Source organism: Perna viridis, chromosome 7 (genome assembly GCF_037379345.1).
Source record: "Perna viridis isolate PV_CMFRI_1.1 ecotype Kerala chromosome 7, ASM3737934v1, whole genome shotgun sequence".
Classification (NCBI taxonomy): Eukaryota; Metazoa; Mollusca; class Bivalvia; order Mytilida; family Mytilidae; genus Perna; species Perna viridis.
The window spans coordinates 38,640,386-38,657,725 of NC_142451.1; the positions used below are offsets into that span (position 1 = coordinate 38,640,386).

The following is a 17,340-nucleotide window of genomic DNA, read 5'->3' on the forward strand; positions in this document are numbered from 1 at the left end:
AAGTTGTCAACGCTTCTGAGATCGTTTGGATATCATAGCTTCTTACCACACATATATGGTCCTACATACATACATTATGAGGGAAAAGCGTCCTTTTTGTTTTCTTTGTTTCAACAGTATACCGACAACCATCGACTTAGCTAACATGCAAGGCAAAGAAAGGTAACCAAAAAAAAAAACGTCCTGAAGCTCTGTCGAACTACTGGCATATAATTACTACTGTAACATCTGTGTATCTTAGTCAAAGGCGTATAAATACATCATACATGAAGTTGGCATTAAACAAAATTTAAACGTTTTCTTTGGCTGATTTCAGAATAACAGGCACTGTTCGATGTTGATGATAAATGACGTCTGATTATCTTAAATATTAACCAAGAAATATGCATAGCTATGTTAAACTATTTTTAGTTATATAAGAAATAAGAAATTATTTTGTTGGCTATAGCTGGAGGTTGAAAAATGAGTTTATTTTCCTACAAATACACAGAAAGACATAATTATTTCTCTACAGACAGATTGGCAGATTGGGTCAGCAGTAAAAACACTGGACAATTAAGACATTAGTTGGTAAAATCAATTTATTGTTAAAAACAATACAGAGAGCAGCTTGATATAGTCAGCACCCATTATATAGCACAGTGCGAAATCAAAACAAGGGGTAGATCCAGAAATTTGCTTTTAAACCCCCAGAACCCTTTTTGAATCCACTACTGAAAATACTAAGACTTGATTTAAATTTGAAATGAATTCATGAACAGAATTAAAATACAAAAAAATCTGGATGAGCAATTTCTTAAAATAGAAAGACACAGTGAAAATGATAAAGCAGGTCCTATATTTAAAAATAACAAACATTTGGGAGAAAATTAATTCCTTAAATGAAATGGTTGCTCCATAAAATTTGAACTTTGTAGCATATTGAAACATTTGTTCTTAGGCTAAGTAAACTTAAATGGTAGATTATCATCCAACCATCACAAAAAATATGGGGTGGGTGGGAGGATTTTTTCATTTTTATTTCTTTCCAGATATTTGCTACCCTAATTTTAGCTATTTGGAGTATAGATATTTTCTAAATCCATTGCCACATCAGTTTCAGAGAAGAAACATTGTTTTAGTCACCAAGAAATGAATAATTTGTGTATTATAGAATTTCAATACGAGGAACTGACACTAAAAAAATCCTACTTTGAAATTCCGCCCCAATTTTTTATTTTTTTGTCATTTTTTTAGGGACAGGAGGAATGAGAATCCAATAATTATTTTATTGGGCCTTATTCTTTTTAAAATGCTCCATGTGTGAACAATTCAGAGACAGAATGTTAAAAAAAATACATAGTCTTCCTACATTGTAGTTAAAAGTTCTTGATTCATGCAATGATATAGTGTAGCTAAAAAGGTCAGTTAGTGGTCATTAAAAGGTGATAACCACTCTGAAAGATATGACAATCTCGATTTTTGATCAGTTTTGACACTCATGATTTAAGATATTATGACCTTGTATGATCTTCCACAGATGGGTGCTATGCTGATTACACTTTTTGTTTAGTTTTTAAAAATGTGCAGATGAAACAAAAATACCCTTATTCCATTCTAAAACTTAATATTTATGATCATTACATATGAAGATTTTACATGTACATTGTACTATTACTTTATTTTTATTACAATTCACCACATAGAAGACACAACACAGCACATACTGAACATAACCAGGTCATGAAATTCTAATAAAATATAATCTAATTTTACATCTGTTTTAATCTTGCATTGGAAATGCAGACAGATTCATACAATAAACTTATTAGTCCAACTAAAAATCATGCAGGTTATTTACTGAATTCAGTGTCTCTGGTTTAATGGCTAAAATGCATAAATGTATGAGTACTTTGCAATAGCCTGTAAAACTGACAAAAATTACCTTGACTTCAAATAACAAACTCTACAATAAGCCTTCTAATACATTTATAAACTAATTTACCCCATTTTGCATGATTTTTAGTTGGAAAAATTTACAAATATAAACATTAAACATTTTTGTTCACAGTTAATTTTTGTGAGTATAAATAGAACTCTGTAATTTATAACATCATATAATGTACATGCAACTCATTATCCAAAATTTTGAGCATAACAGACAAAGAGCAGTAACTCCAGTTAAAAACAAATCCCCAACTAATGCAAATAATTGCTTTGCATGATAAACATTGAGTAATTGGTGGACAAAACTGGTGAGGTATATGGAGACTAGAAGACTGTAAAATGGAAGGTAATAATAAATCCATTAATAAAAATATAAAGATGGAATGAAAAGAGGCAGGAGGAGTGGGGATGTAGGATGTAGAGTTCTGGAAAATGGAGACTTGGAAACATAAGATTGATCATCGATTAATCAACTATTGAGGTAAGGTGAACAATGTGAACATTGAATGGAAGGACAAAGGCAAAAAAGGGGACACAGACTATTTAAGTAAGAAATATGAGCAATATAAAGATATGAGGAAAGGCTGAGAGAATGGAGAAGAGATAAGAGTGACTTGAACGTAAACACACGGTTATTGTTAGAAGAAGGAATGTCATGAAGACAACACAACAACAACTAAATATTGCAACATAAAAACAATAGTGAAACCAGTCTTAACCAAAACCTGGGTAAACTGGTAACCTGTTTAAACCAGTCTTAACCAAAACCTTGATAAACCAGACATCTACAGATGCAATCTAATTAATATTAGACCTATACAGTGACTGAATGGCACAACTGATAGGTCAACTTTTAATTAGATTGCTACAGTCAAGTCCATTCAAATCAGTTTTAATACTTTGTGAACTGGAGTAAACAGAAAACCTGTTTAAAGAGGTAAACCTAGGGTAAGGGACATAACTCTTAAAAATAGTGATACGTCAGTATCATATTCAATTTCACCAAAGCCTATCAAGCTTTCATTTGAAAAAAGTGAAATCAATCCATGTTACTTTCATTTTTACATGATGTCAACTGCTGAATACATACATTCCAATGGTTTGTAAGTTGTAGTTGTGTCCCTTACCTTATGCCTACCTCCTTAAACCAAACAAATCTCTTTGTCCAGAAGGGGTTAGGTTAAGACAGATTTCAATGCATATAGACAGCCTTTTTTATGAAACTCATGTGATGCTGAAATTCAATCTGTGCAACTTTGAATCACTGTAAATGTAATTACAGACAGGCAGATAAAAAGAACAGAAACAATGTCTCCCTTAGATATTGGGGAGAGAAAATATAGCAATAATTTCTAAAGTTGTGAAATACAATATATATTATCACAGTTTAAATACTTTTATACATTTGAAATACTATTTTTCATAGAGTTTAAAATTTTGTGGTTTACAAAGATTACTCAAACCAAAAATTTTAAATTTCTTACAAAATGTAAAATTTCCATAGCAAACTTATATGCTTTTATGAAATATGTGAATTCAAAATTCCAGGCACTAACAAAATTTTGACAAACCCCCAAAATTAATGCAACCCAGTAAATGTATCTTTATTGTTATTTAATCCACAACCATTTTTCCATATGATTAGTTCTCATCTTGAGCAAATGCTATTAAACCGGAAATATCAGAGTCTCATTTGATAAAAAAATCAAATTGCATTTTCCTTCAAACTTTACTCAACTAAAAGTTAACAAAAGTTAACAAACTGGATTGCTACAAATTGATAACTTGAGGAAGAACCCAAAATAAAATTTCTTTTTATAAGACAAGCAGTTTAGGCACAGACCATTTTTTTTTTTTGGGGGGGGGGGGGGGGGCTAGGGTGTTATGTTGAGTAAAAATTTGTTCATGCATACATGAAAATGAATTATTTTTCAGCAGTCGTAATTAACAATTTTTATTTGAAAACCCTGTTATGTATTGGGTGAAATATTGAATCATAACTATTTTTCTGTCCATGGCCGAGTAAAAAGATTTTTTGGCTCAAATTTCAAAAGAATTTATATTTTTTTCAAAATAATCACAGCCACCCCTCCTCCCAGTAAAAAAAATTGTTGGTGCCTTAGATTTGCTGACCAAGAAATTTTCCATGATAAAAAGACATCACAACTGAAGGCCTAAAACTTCAAAATATATATTACATGTAAACTTTCTCATATATACACACTAACAATGCCTAACTTTTTTATCATGCAACTAACATCTTATACATAAAATTAACTATTGATAAAAATATTTAACAAAATAACAAATAATTATTTGCAAAACAAAGTACATGTACAAATAATTCGAAATACACAAAAATATTGCATCTATTCTTGAAATTTTGTCATTTCAGTCCAAAAACTGATAGTAATTTTTGCCGAATTGAAAATCCTGCTTAAGTATTAAAACGACAACAATCCTTCATGAATTATTACCTTTTATTATAAAGATAGTAGTGACAGGAACGCCTGAAGATTAAACTTGTGCGTGGAACATGTTCTTCATACTCTTTAAATATAGTCATTCTTTGGCACTTGTGATCATATTTGGGTTATTCACTCTTCTAAATAATTATCCTACAAGTCTAATGCAATTTATCATTGAAAAAGCCACATATAAAAAAAATATCACATGAATTTTTGAATTTACAGTATAATACTAACAATTTAATTAAAATACTGTTTAAGTACTATTGTTCGTTGGGTACCAATTTTCATGGTTTTTGTGGGAAGGCCAACCCACGAAATTTGGTTCCCTTCGAATAGGATATTTTCATTGATGTGTATACTGAAAAACCTCAAAAACACGAATTATAGAATCCATGAACATGTGCTCCTTCCTTAATCCATGAAAATTGATATCCACAAATTAAAGTACTTTCACAGTAATTTACCCCCCTCTTGAATCAACCACAACTCCAGTATATTCTACCGTCAAAGTGAGGAAGGATTTTTAAGATGTGGAGATATGAAGACGTAGAGAAACTACTTCCCAAAGTATCAGATTCAAATCACTTTTAATTTCAATGTGTATTCAAAATTTGCATGAGAATTGTATATTTGAAGGGAAGGGGCATAGCAATTTTATTGTTGTATACAAATTATTTGGAGGAGAAGTATAATATAATACCATATGCACCATTAGGATATCATTTGTCCTTGGTCCTCGGAATTCGTAGTGAACTTTTGAAAATGCTAATCTAAAGATAAAATGTACTGAAAACTTAAGTTATGTTAATACCAAAGTTCTACTACTTGTACTACTTGATTCATTAACCTTTCTTATATCTGTTAGCATGTTATCATGAAATATAACAAAATGAAACCCCCCCCCCCCCCAAAAAAAAAAAAACCCCAAAAAAACCATGGAGTCTTGAAAACTGACGTGGGGAGCTCCTGTGCCATTAGAACACAGATTGGTGTCCAACACAATTAAAACTATTTATTATTGCATTCATTATTAGTAAATAATTAAAAACATAATCATATTCTTTTGAACAAAAGACAACATTCTTACATCCTAATACATGTAAAATTTAGCAATTTTGTAAATTAATTCAGAAACATTAACATTCATAATTTTTAACAAAATATATTCACAGACAAACACATTTAAAACGAATAAAACACAACATGAATTACATACAAAGTAGCATTGTTTTTCTTATTTTGTTTTGGCTTCACAACATTAACATCTTATTTCATCTTCATCTGATTCCGAGTCAAATGGGTTTAAACTTTTTCTTTTCTCATTTCCCAGAGGATCTGAAAAACTTTCTTCTTTATCAGAACCAGATGACTCAAAAGGATTGAGACTTTTTGGTTTCCTAGCAACTTGACCCCCATCTTCATCTTCACATGGAAGAGTTCCATTGCCATTCATTTTTGCACCTTTAGATTGAAGAGTTATATCACTGCTATATTTGCGCGATTCCGTGTAATCTGACAGCTCATACTTAGCCTCAATTATGGTGGAATTCGGAACAAAGTCTGCTGTGGGAGAATCAGCAACTTCAGAGTTTTCTTCACTGCTCATGTAAAACATTTTGCCAATTTTCCTTCCAGTGGGTAGTTGTTCAATATTGTTTTTTTGGTAATCACAAATACCATTAGCATTGTCAGGTTCTAGTGATGCGGAATCCTGGGATATCTGTGATGTTTTCATATCCATATCTTCATTCAATAAACTCTTTGTAAACTTCAATGTTCCTTTCAACAGATCACGAACCTGCACAGTGTAAAAATCATTCATTAAAATTTAAAAATAAATTACAACTGGGAGTGAAATCTCCTCTTTTAATGCAAAATGTAAAGCCTCAAGTTTGATTATTGCCCTTTCAAAGCATCTGGCAATACCAACCTTGCCTCATGCATATCGACATATGATGTCTAAACTTCATTTACGTACATCAATTTAATTACATAAATTACATTTTGTACCTTCAATTTTGGAAGAGAAGTTTTGAGATTACAAGTTAAAACACGGAAAACACTTTCATGCACATCTACATATGATGCCCAAGGATGAACCTTCATGTAAAATTTCATCCATTCTATTGAAAGGTTTATAATAGTTTGTACTTACAATGTCTCATCTTTGTGTGCAAAAGGGTGTTATTGAAAATTTCAAATTAAAGACAAAAAGCAAAACTTGGCAAATGTGAAAATTATTAAATATACATTACCTGTTTGATTCCTGCAAGAGCTATCAGTATCTCATCTTCATTTTGTAAGTTCTGAGATAAAAGTTCTGACTGTAAACGATCTGAAAGTTACAAAATATAATCATTGTTACACCCTTTCAAAGCTATTTTAAATGTCATAGCCTTATTTTATTACACACAGATTTGATTTTGAATTTTGAAACTGGAAGTTATGATATACATATTAACAATGAAAAAAAGGACCACAATAGAAAAAAATCCAGAAAAAAATAATTTTTTTTTATTTAAACCAGAAAAATGATGTCAACTTGATGAAGATGAAATATTTGCAATAAATAAGGTACATGTATAAGCATACAGGAAAAAAAAAAACTAGATAAGTCGGGCAAGCAAAATTTTACTTAACAAGCAGAAGAAGCATTTCTGGTACTATATATATAAAAATATCCAAACAAAAACAGGAGGGTTTCAGGGTTATAGGAAATTTAAATTTAAGTCTGTATAAAGCTTTAAATCATTGAAAAACATAAATTTAAACCTTAACAGTCCAAACTTTCAAAGTGGATAACAGCCATATCTCATGAATGAAATATGCAGTATATCATCATCAATTTTGATGTAGAATTTTGGTTCAAACGAAAAAGAATTATGAAAGAGTGAATGATAGGATGGACAGATAATCAGTCTGGAGAATCACTTTATACCAGGTCAAAATTAGAAAACTGTGAGTAATGCTCAATAACTTGATACCCCCACACCCCCATTTGATAACATGCACCTTTTAACCACCATATTGATTCGGATCAAAATCTAAAATATAAGGTGCACAATGGGAATATGTAACAAAGGTTCGGTGATTCCATTCAGTGGTGTAGGAGTAACAGATAATAAATGGGTCCCCATCATGTCCCCATATTCACAAATGACTAAGTCCATGTTTTGTTATGTAAAAACCTCAAATTGAGGTGCACGATTGGAACATGTAATAAAGAATTCTGTCAAAGTTTCATTCAATTCCATTCTGTGGTGTAGAAGGATGGACAGATAAAAGAGGGGAAGTGCAGACGGAAGGAAGGAAGTGTGGATGTATTCCCACCCACTTTATAAGGAAGGGTATAAAAACTCCCTAAGTGTAGGTAGAAAAGGGTATGTAAGTCTCCTCATGTGACTCTGTGGTTTCACGAGAATGGATCCTTTTCTACCATTCAAATGCATGGAGATTTGTCATTAACATAGCAATAAGTTCAATATCAAAAGCAAAATATTTTTTTAGGTAAAAAATACTGATGAAACATGACAAATATTTAGTTCTAAAGGATAAAAATGTTAAGAAGAGCATAAAACAGAAGATTTTGCATTGTGATGCAGCGTTTCGATTTCCTGGACAATAAAATGCAGATCGGTCCTCGGGATTTCAGTACGTTCTGCATTGGAACTAGAACGAGACTTACAAACCCTATAAATGCAAGCAGTTTATCATGAATCACTAAACTATATTGACAGTGAGATACCATCTGTTTACCTATATGTAAGTCTAGTTTCTGAGCAGAGTATTCACACATAGATTCTTTCTCTGTTACTTGATTCTGTAACAACCCTATCTGGTACTCATACTCTTTCTCCTGTAATACAAAACAAGGGCAATCACTCTTACACTTCACCAAAAACATTTTTTGGCACTTTTTGGCATATGTTTGTATGGTTTCTAAGGTATAATTTTTTCATATTTTATTTTTAATTTATTGTGTATATCTTGGCTGACGCTATTTCAGTATATATATATGTACATGAGTTTTTAGATGTTTGATAGAGGATGAAGTCCTCATAATGGTAATAATCCCAAAATTTAAGGTATAATATTAGAAGCACAGAGAGCTTAATTTCCGTCTGACAGGAAGTTACATCCAGTTGAACTTTCCAGAATTTATGGGGTTAGTGCAGGCAAGATGACAAAATAGTTTTGAACGAGAAACACGAAAACAAACTGAATGTAGAGTAAGCCAGTTTCATATCTGAACACATGGAACTCACCTCACAAACACTAAAACTTAGCTTGTCATTGATAAAGCCATCATGTCATAAAACTTCATCCTTTTACCGGTTAAAACTGCCTCATATCAAATGTTACAAATGATAAAAGCATTACACTTCCTGACCAAAGCTAGACAGTTCTACAATATTACCAAATCCTAGCAATAGTCTTTAGCCATTTTGCACCTATCTACCTTATTTGCTTTTTTGCCTTTGCCTTTAGGACTAGGTAATGTGGCAAATTTTGCCATGCTGCCCATCCCATCATCAGATAGTGGACTGCCTGTATAGGCTGATGGAGGATGACTAGAAGATTCCATTCTAGCCATAGCAGACGTGGTATTGCCTGAAGTTTCTATTTTGGGTGATGAATTCTCAGATTTGAAGTAAGCATCTTCTACTTGAGACAAACTTGCAGATGATCCTCTCTTCTGTTTAGGGTATTGTGGAGTTCCTACAGAAATATATATTAATCTATCATGCTTGTAAACGACTATAGTTAAAATTTCATGAAATTCAATAAAGTCCTCAAAACAGGACTTGATCTAAGAAGTCAGAAACTTCCACACTGAATGCAAGTAACTTGAAAAAAAATAACAATGCTTAAACATATCATGGAACCTTTAACTTGAAATGAATATGAATATTTAAGTCACTGACTTTCTATATACATTTTCGGCAAATTTGATATACTCTTAAATGCACAATACCAAATTTCATGATTTACCAAAACTGGTACCTGACAAACAATAATACTTTCACTACCTGGTGACATATCTGTTTGGGTGTTCATGACAACAACAACACAATTTACTTGGAGATACATCAGTTAGGATGTTCATGGGAACAACAACACAATTTACCTGGAGATACATCAGTTAAGGAAATCATAGGAACAACACAATTTACCTGGAGATACATCTGTTTGGGAAATCATAGGAACAACACAATTTACCTGGAGATACATCAGTTAGGATGTTCATGGGAACAACAACACAATTTACCTGGAGATACATCAGTTAGGATGTTCATGGGAACAACAACACAATTTACCTGGAGATACACCAGTTAAGGAAATCATAGGAACAACACAATTTACCATAAGGTACATCAATATGGATGTTCATTGGAACAACAACACAATTTACCTGGAGATACATCTGTTTGGGAAATCATAGGAACAACACAATTTACCTGGAGATACATCTGTTAGGATGTTCATGGGAACAACAACACAATTTACCTGGAGATACACCAGTTAAGGAAATCATAGGAACAACACAATTTACCTGGAGATACATCCGTTAGGATGTTCATGGGAACAACAACACAATTTACCTGGAGATACATCAGTTAGGATGTTCATGGGAACACTAACACAATTTACCTGGTGAAATATCAGTTTGGAGATTCATTGGAACACTAGTGGATTTATACATGGTCTTTTTATCAGCAGACATGTGCAAGGTCTTTGGTCGGGAACCAGACATTTTTCTACTGAAACTTGACCAGCTGGTCGTCATGGATGCAGGTTTGTTAGTAGTGCTAATGGTAGTAGTGGAAGTGGTATTAGAGGCAAGTGTAGCTGGAATATATATTTATTTGGCAAATAAAGCATAGAATTTTCTGCTATATAAGGCATAATCAATGCATTAATTAGCTAATAGCAAATTGTACCCTGCAGACTAACAATCTATATGTTCATAACATCTACTTACCTTATGGACAAACTGACACAGTGAGTGTATATGACTAAAGTAGCAGTCTTTATAAAAATCAGACAGATGGTGATTCATGCATGTCAAAATCCCACCAAATTTTACTCTTATTTTTCTTTCAGAAACAGTTACATACCACACAACCACATAATCTTATTTTGTCATTCAGATGATATAGACAGTGTATGTAATTGTCACTTTAAAAGAGTTATCGTTCTTGATTTTGTTTGATTTGGTTGATTTTAGTGGGAGATGAATGTATGTTTTTTCTAAAAAAAAATACAGTTTTGAATACAGAAAGGACTATTGTTTCATAAATGTAGCATATGCAGATCAAACATGCATCGTTTGTTGCTCAGTGGGTTTTTTCTAAACTTTGAATCACCTCTACCAAAGACAGTGTTTGAATTTTATATGAACTGGTGCTTAATATCTCATATTATTTTAGCTCAAAGTTATTTTTTTAGAATAATTAAAGGAATGAATCTGAAACAGAGCACTTGATCTTTAATCCAAAAATTTCTTACTGATATCTGAAAATTTTCTTTAAAAATAAATAGACTTAAATGTACCTTCCATGAACAAAAGTCAAAAGCTATATACTACAAGTTTTGTGTGTTTTGGATTACACAGCACAGCTTCAGTATTTGAACTAAACTTTAAAAATTATGCTGAATGGCAAGTGTTTGAAGGATGTGCTTAGGACCTCAAAAATCTAGATTAAAAATGCAAGTTAGAATTTTTCTTACCAAACATATCTACTTGTTCTATGAAAATTATAATTTCCAATTACATGTATATGATCTCCTTAAGTGAATGGGTTTTGCAGTTTCTATTTTTTTCATGATTGATTACCAAAAAAACAGTGAAAAATTATAACTCTTTTAAAACAAAATGCTTCATTTCAGTAAGTATTACTGTAAATGTACTAATTTTTTTTGTAAATTTTTACAGACTCTGTAAAGTGAACATATTTGCGGGTATCAATTTTCTCGGTTCCAAAAGAAGATTAGTGTTATGTTGTGTTAAAAATCAATTTTATGAGTATCATTTTTCATAGTTTTCCGACCACTGTAAACAAAAAATAGCAAAAATTAGAACACCATGAAGATTAAGATGTTTACAGCAGTCATTATGGTTGAATGTACATCAAAGCCCTCTAAATTTTGTGAAATAATCGTTCAGTTATTATAAAGTGAATAGAAAGAAAACAATCACCATACAAGATATGATTTTTCTGATTATACTTAAAAGCAGTAAGATACTGTAAATTCAGAAACTATTTTCTGCACTCATTATTGAAAATATTTTGGAACAATGAATTTAAGAGGTAGATGCAATCTTCTTGCATCTAAAATTGAGAAAATGTAAAAATTGCTTGTTTAATGATCATCTTCATGATTAGATAACATTATTTCCAATAATAAAAACTCATAATTTCTGAATTTACAACTAATCATTCCTGTTTGTAAAATATATCTACCTTTTTTGCTGACAGGAGTAGTTTTGGCTATATTGACATTCTGGTAAGTGTAATTAGGGGGTCTTGGATGACTCTGAAATAGATAAATTACCAGCTAAATAAATATTTCACACATGTAAGAAAAATAGATAATTGTTTGAAAAAAGTGAATAACCTGGTTGTGGTACCACAAAAATTCAAAGACACTTAAATGGAATAGGAATCCAAAAGAGTTTTACTTTAATTTAATAGTATCTATGTAAACATGCAAAAAAAATGTGTTTCTTTAATTTCAAAGCCTCACTAATTAGCCTTAATTAACTGATAAACACTAACACCGGAGGCTGACATTTTTTCCCAGCATACATCATGATTATGATGTATCTTTGGCACTAATCTGATCAAGTAATACTTTATCTTATCATGTGGTCACACAAGAAACAAAATGTGTGTGAAGTAGAAAATATAATTCAAAACAATTGTATAATAAAAAATATCAAAACTTGACATTGTTTTTCTTTAAAGCTGGGATTTTCAATGTTGCTAAATTAATTTTCTTCTGTTTTAATTTTTAATCATTTAATTTTTTTTCAATAGCAATTGAAGTATAATTTTTTTTTTAGAAATATGGCAGGTTTTTTTTTTTTGCTGGTCAAATTTACGATGAACAATAAATGTAAAACATTATGAAATATTATGTAAATATCAAGGGAGGACATATGAAAGTAAAGACTCAGATAATCAGATATTGTATCTTTGTTAAAACCAAATAAAATTAATTAATAAGTTTACATCCCCCCCTCCCGCTCCTAATTTTTTTTTTTAAATTGGACACAAATTTCAAAATCAGGATTTTTTTTCACTTCAGTTTAGGCACTATAATATACCAATCTTTCAATTCTTGGTGACCAAAATAATGTTTCTGAAACTGATGTGGCTATGGATTTAGAACATGTCTATATACCAAAAAGATAAAATTAGGCCAGCAAATATCTGGTAAGGAGTAAAATATAAAAAATGAAATCCTCCCAAACACCTCATATTTTTGATGAGGGTTGAATGAAATTTATTTGTCCTAAACAAGACATGGCTTTGTCTGTGGTCAGGATTTAATGAGGAGCTGCTTCTTTTTTCTAAACCATACAGAGCATAAGAAAGCCTAGGACTCATGCAGGCCAGGATTAGCTTCTCCTGTGATAGCCTAAGAGTCTGGGACTTTTGCATGGAAGCAGCCCATGTCACAATCAATTATGCATGGCCAATCTAGCGTCTACAGCCCTTTAGCACCAAAAATATATCAATTAGGCAAGTAGCAATCTATGAGTGAATTCATGATTGTATATTATATCTCATTAAGATTCTTGCACACTTACATAGAAAATAAGGGGTGACAGGAGACAACCTTGGGGTACTTTTTGTATGTTCATTGAAGGATAGTGAGAGTGTTGAATTGTGGATGACTTGGCATTTGGTGTTTTTGTAGAGTCCTTGGATAATCTTTACAATTTAACAGGGATTCCACAGTGTCTTAGTACCTTCCAAAGTACATTTCCGTTAACTATGCTAAGGCCTTCTTGAAGTCCATGAAGTTTATATAGAGGGCTGATTGCCATTCTATTTATTCCTTGATGATGATCTGTAATGTGGCATTTTGGTCAATACATAATCGACCACATCGGAATCTGGAGAGTAGTTGAATTCCTCACCAGTTTTTGGCAGTTGCTCAGGTCGCCCTTCTTTGGAAGCATAATGATATATCTTAAACCCCACTCTTCAGGGATTTCGACTGTTTTCAAACAGGTCATGCAAGGTGATGTAGGGCCCCGTGGAGGTCAGAGTGTCATCAGAACAGGTGAAATATTGCTACTTGGGTGTTAAACCCCAACAATCAATCAATCAATCAATCAATCGATATGAAGGTTTTTTCAAGATTGATATTCAAAACCTCAGGTGGAAATTTGGTTCGGTCCTGGGGCTTTTCCAGTCCTTATTCGTAGGGCTTTTATGATTTAAACCTTCGCGATTGGGCCAGTATCAACATCAAGGTCTTCTCCAGGAGGTAGATCAGGAGCACCTGATATATCTTCTCCATTTAAAAGTGGTCAATCTAGGTTTGTTATCACATTGCCACATTTGTCTTTCACTGGTTTGGATGTGTCTACCTGTCAGTTGGCATGTGATTTTGTATTCAGTTTTTGTGTCATTTCTGCCCATTGCGTTCTTTGCTTTTGAAGCGAGTTTGTTGATGTAGGTTCTTTTATCCTGTCAATTCCTTCCTCTTCACTTCTCTCCTTATGCTTATATGTTTGCTCGTCACTCATCTTGTCTTGACCTGGTCAAGTTATATCTTAACAGACTTATGCTTCTCAGTTGTCTCAATTGTATCGTCAGATAATCATGGTTTGTATTCCTTCTTTGAGAATCCAAATATATTCTTCTTGGCATGTGGTGTTACGTGTGGATTTTACTCTTTCCAATTGTTTGTCTACTGCAACTCTTCCTTATGCTACACTTTTGCCTACTAATCTGATCTTGTCTGGTTGCCATGGCTATCTTGATCTTCAATTTAGCCACCACATGTTGATGATCGGATGCTATATCAGCACCTCGATAAAGCTCTTATAAACGGCTGTCATGTTCTTTCTTCATCTCCTGGCGACTGTAATGTGGTCTTATCTGGTTTTTATAGTTTTCATCTCTGGAGACACTCGGGTTGTTTTTTGTATATCAGTTTTTTGAATGTCGTACCTGCTATGATCAGATTGTTCTAAAAGAAAAAATCTGCATTCTGAGTTCTCCATTTTCTTTGATGTTACTGATTCACTCCTTCCCCATGATGAGTTCTCTCTCTGCGTTATCTTTTCAAACTTTGGCATTCATGTCACCCATTACAACCAAGATGCCCCAAGTGTTATTCAATCTTGGGTAGCTTGGAGCTGGTTGTAAAACTCTTCTTTGTTTTCTTCCTCTGCTATGTTGGTAGGAGCGTAGCATTGAATGACTGATACTTTTTGTACCTTTGATATAAATCTTGCTACGGTAAATCTTTCACCCAAAGGATTTCATTCGAAGAATGATGATTTGGTCTTTATGTTGAGTGAGATTTCTACTCCATGTTGATGGTTGCCATCCTTGTTTTGTGGTCCAGAGTACAGTAGAATTTGCCCTGTAGATAGTATGACTGCTCCAGATGAAGTCCATCAACTTCATCCCAAAATATCAAGGTTATAGCACTCCATTTCTATTGCAGCCTGGGCAGCTTTTCCTGTTTCGTATAATGTCTTCACGCTCAAGCTTGCAATCATCTAGGCAGTCTTAAGGAAGAAAATTTTCATTGGTGGACGTAAAATTATAGTAAAGAGAAATCGAATGTATTTTGTAAAGCATATACACATACTACAAGTATCCTTCAGGAATGTTGCATTGGCTTCAGATCATATAGTGAAAATATTAATTAGCTTCAGAATTAAATGTATTATGTAAAAGATGCAAATATAAAGAACGGTATATACATGTGATGATTTTATCTTCAACAGATAAAAAGTGCTATGGAGTAATACTAATAGTTTAATTGTTACGAAAGACAAGCATTATAAAGGTTTGACCAGGGACTTCTTTAGTGGTGGAACTAATAGTTGAGAGCATTCAGGGTCATTAATTATAAAAGACCAGTGCTTTCGTAACAAAAACGAGATTGTGGAATGTTGGGTAGTATTTTGTTACAAATGTTAATAACTTTATTTTTTTTATTGACTTAAGTCTGAGAGCACTCGCTCTGCTAGTGGGCAGCACAAGCTGTACATTGTGCAGTCGAGTAACTTTTTAATGAATTAAAACTTTTGAGACACATTGGACTACTATTAAATATTAAATATCGTAAGGTTTCTCCGTATTTGATTTGGATTTATTTACACTTTCTCTCAGAAATTTACTGAGGACTTAGATAACGTATAAGTATGTTTGAGTAGCTCAGGTTCTTATTAGCAATGTTAAATAACATTTGAAGTTGATCAAAAGACCCATTAAAGACAATAAAGCCATGACGTCGGAGCTAATTATGTTGTGCTTGTTTGGGAACTTTTCAACCATAAAGTTAATAAGTTCTTAAGCTTGTATGTCGCAAATGTCAGGGCAAGGGACTGTCCTCATTGCACATCGTATTAAGAACTAATTCTAATAGAACAAATTATAATATTAGAAGTAAGTTATCATTGCTCAAAAGTATAGCATAGTCTTCTTTTTTCATTTCAAAGTGAATGTTTTCAGCTGCCTTTATTAGTTCATTACTGAACATGCTTGTATGGGTGTGTTCTCCAACATTTAATTATTAGACTAAAACGTGCATACATAAGTTCTTTGGTCTTTAGCTATAGGTAGCAAAAAGTAGTCAAGAAGTCTAAGCAATTTCCCCAATGGGGAATAATCAGACGGCATGGTATTCTTATCTTTTCTCTATTGAAGATAAAATCTAAATTGGTTATAATAGTGGTAGTTCGTGTAATTTTTGCATCTTTCTAATAGTCAAACTGGATTAATCTAACACAGTTGCTCATTATAACATTATGAATTTTTCGAATATAAACCATAAAATGTTAATATTAAAGACATTTGTTACATACTTCTTCATACATAATTTAACACTTTGAATGGCAGTTTATGGTACATTCACTATATGTACATGTGATTCCTCTTCTCTCCTATCCTTTCTTTTTTTTAAATTTTTTATGAAAAACAGAATACAACATTATTTTTTTTTCACCAGTAAGCAACTTCATTTATTTTTTTCTTGCCACAACAAAAATATTTTTTTTATTTTTCTTCAAAGTAAAATTAATATTTTTTTTCAAAAATATCCCTGGCCCCCCTCATAAAAATGGTTGGTGCCTAAGGGAGATTATCTTATAGCAAAGATGGCTGCCCCCTGTAACCATAGATTTAGATCAATTACCCTCTCTAATGAAGTAATTAAGTATAATATAGGAAAAAGAACTTCAGATTCTTCTAGTATTATGTAAAGACTATCTATATACCCCACATGTGGAAAAGGGTTCCTATTCTCTTTAAGTATGAGAATATTCCTAACTTCCATGGTACTTTGAAATTGATGACACCACAAACAGTTAAGAATTTTCTCAGACAAGTATTTTATAATTTTCAAGTGTTTTGGCACTGGAGTCTAAAAATAATCATGAGTGTCGAAGAACAATATTTGAACACAAAAACAATTAATGAGTATTTCCAAATGACTGCGATTTGGCTTTTGAATGGCCAATTAAAATTCTGTAGAATATCCCTGTCATATGCAGACTTTGCAAAGTTTTGAAAGACTATTAAACCTAAAATTAGGTATATGATCTACCAGTAGAACAAGTTTTCCTTAACTTGACAACAGAATAAAAAAGGAAAGGAGGGAGAGACAATTGTTGCATTCTACTATAACCTTAAGTTCTTTATTATGAAGAATCAGATGGTGGGTAAATCTGACGTGGGGGGGGGGG

General features: G+C 32.4%; 1 protein-coding gene across 15 annotated transcripts in view; it reads right to left on the bottom strand.

The window, feature by feature from the left end:
* Nucleotides 1-563: 563 nt before the first annotated feature.
* LOC148612615 (TBC1 domain family member 5-like) overlaps nt 564-17,340 on the bottom strand; it is a 45,397-nt gene continuing 28,620 nt past the window's right edge. For 11 of the 15 annotated variants that reach the window (XM_088594243.1, XM_088594237.1, XM_088594235.1 and 8 more), the window contains 6 exons: nt 11,864-11,936; nt 10,050-10,247; nt 8,857-9,116; nt 8,154-8,253; nt 6,653-6,732; nt 564-6,195 (listed from right to left, as the gene is read on the bottom strand). In XM_088594243.1, coding sequence (XP_088450369.1) covers nt 5,656-6,195; nt 6,653-6,732; nt 8,154-8,253; nt 8,857-9,116; nt 10,050-10,247; nt 11,864-11,936 — 1,251 coding nt within the window. In that variant the 3' untranslated portion in view covers nt 564-5,655. Of the gene's footprint in view, nt 6,196-6,652; nt 6,733-8,153; nt 8,254-8,856; nt 9,117-10,049; nt 10,248-11,129; nt 11,148-11,863; nt 11,937-17,340 lie in introns of all 15 variants that reach the window. The other 4 variants (XM_088594244.1, XM_088594242.1, XM_088594240.1 and 1 more) reach the window with 2 other exon arrangements.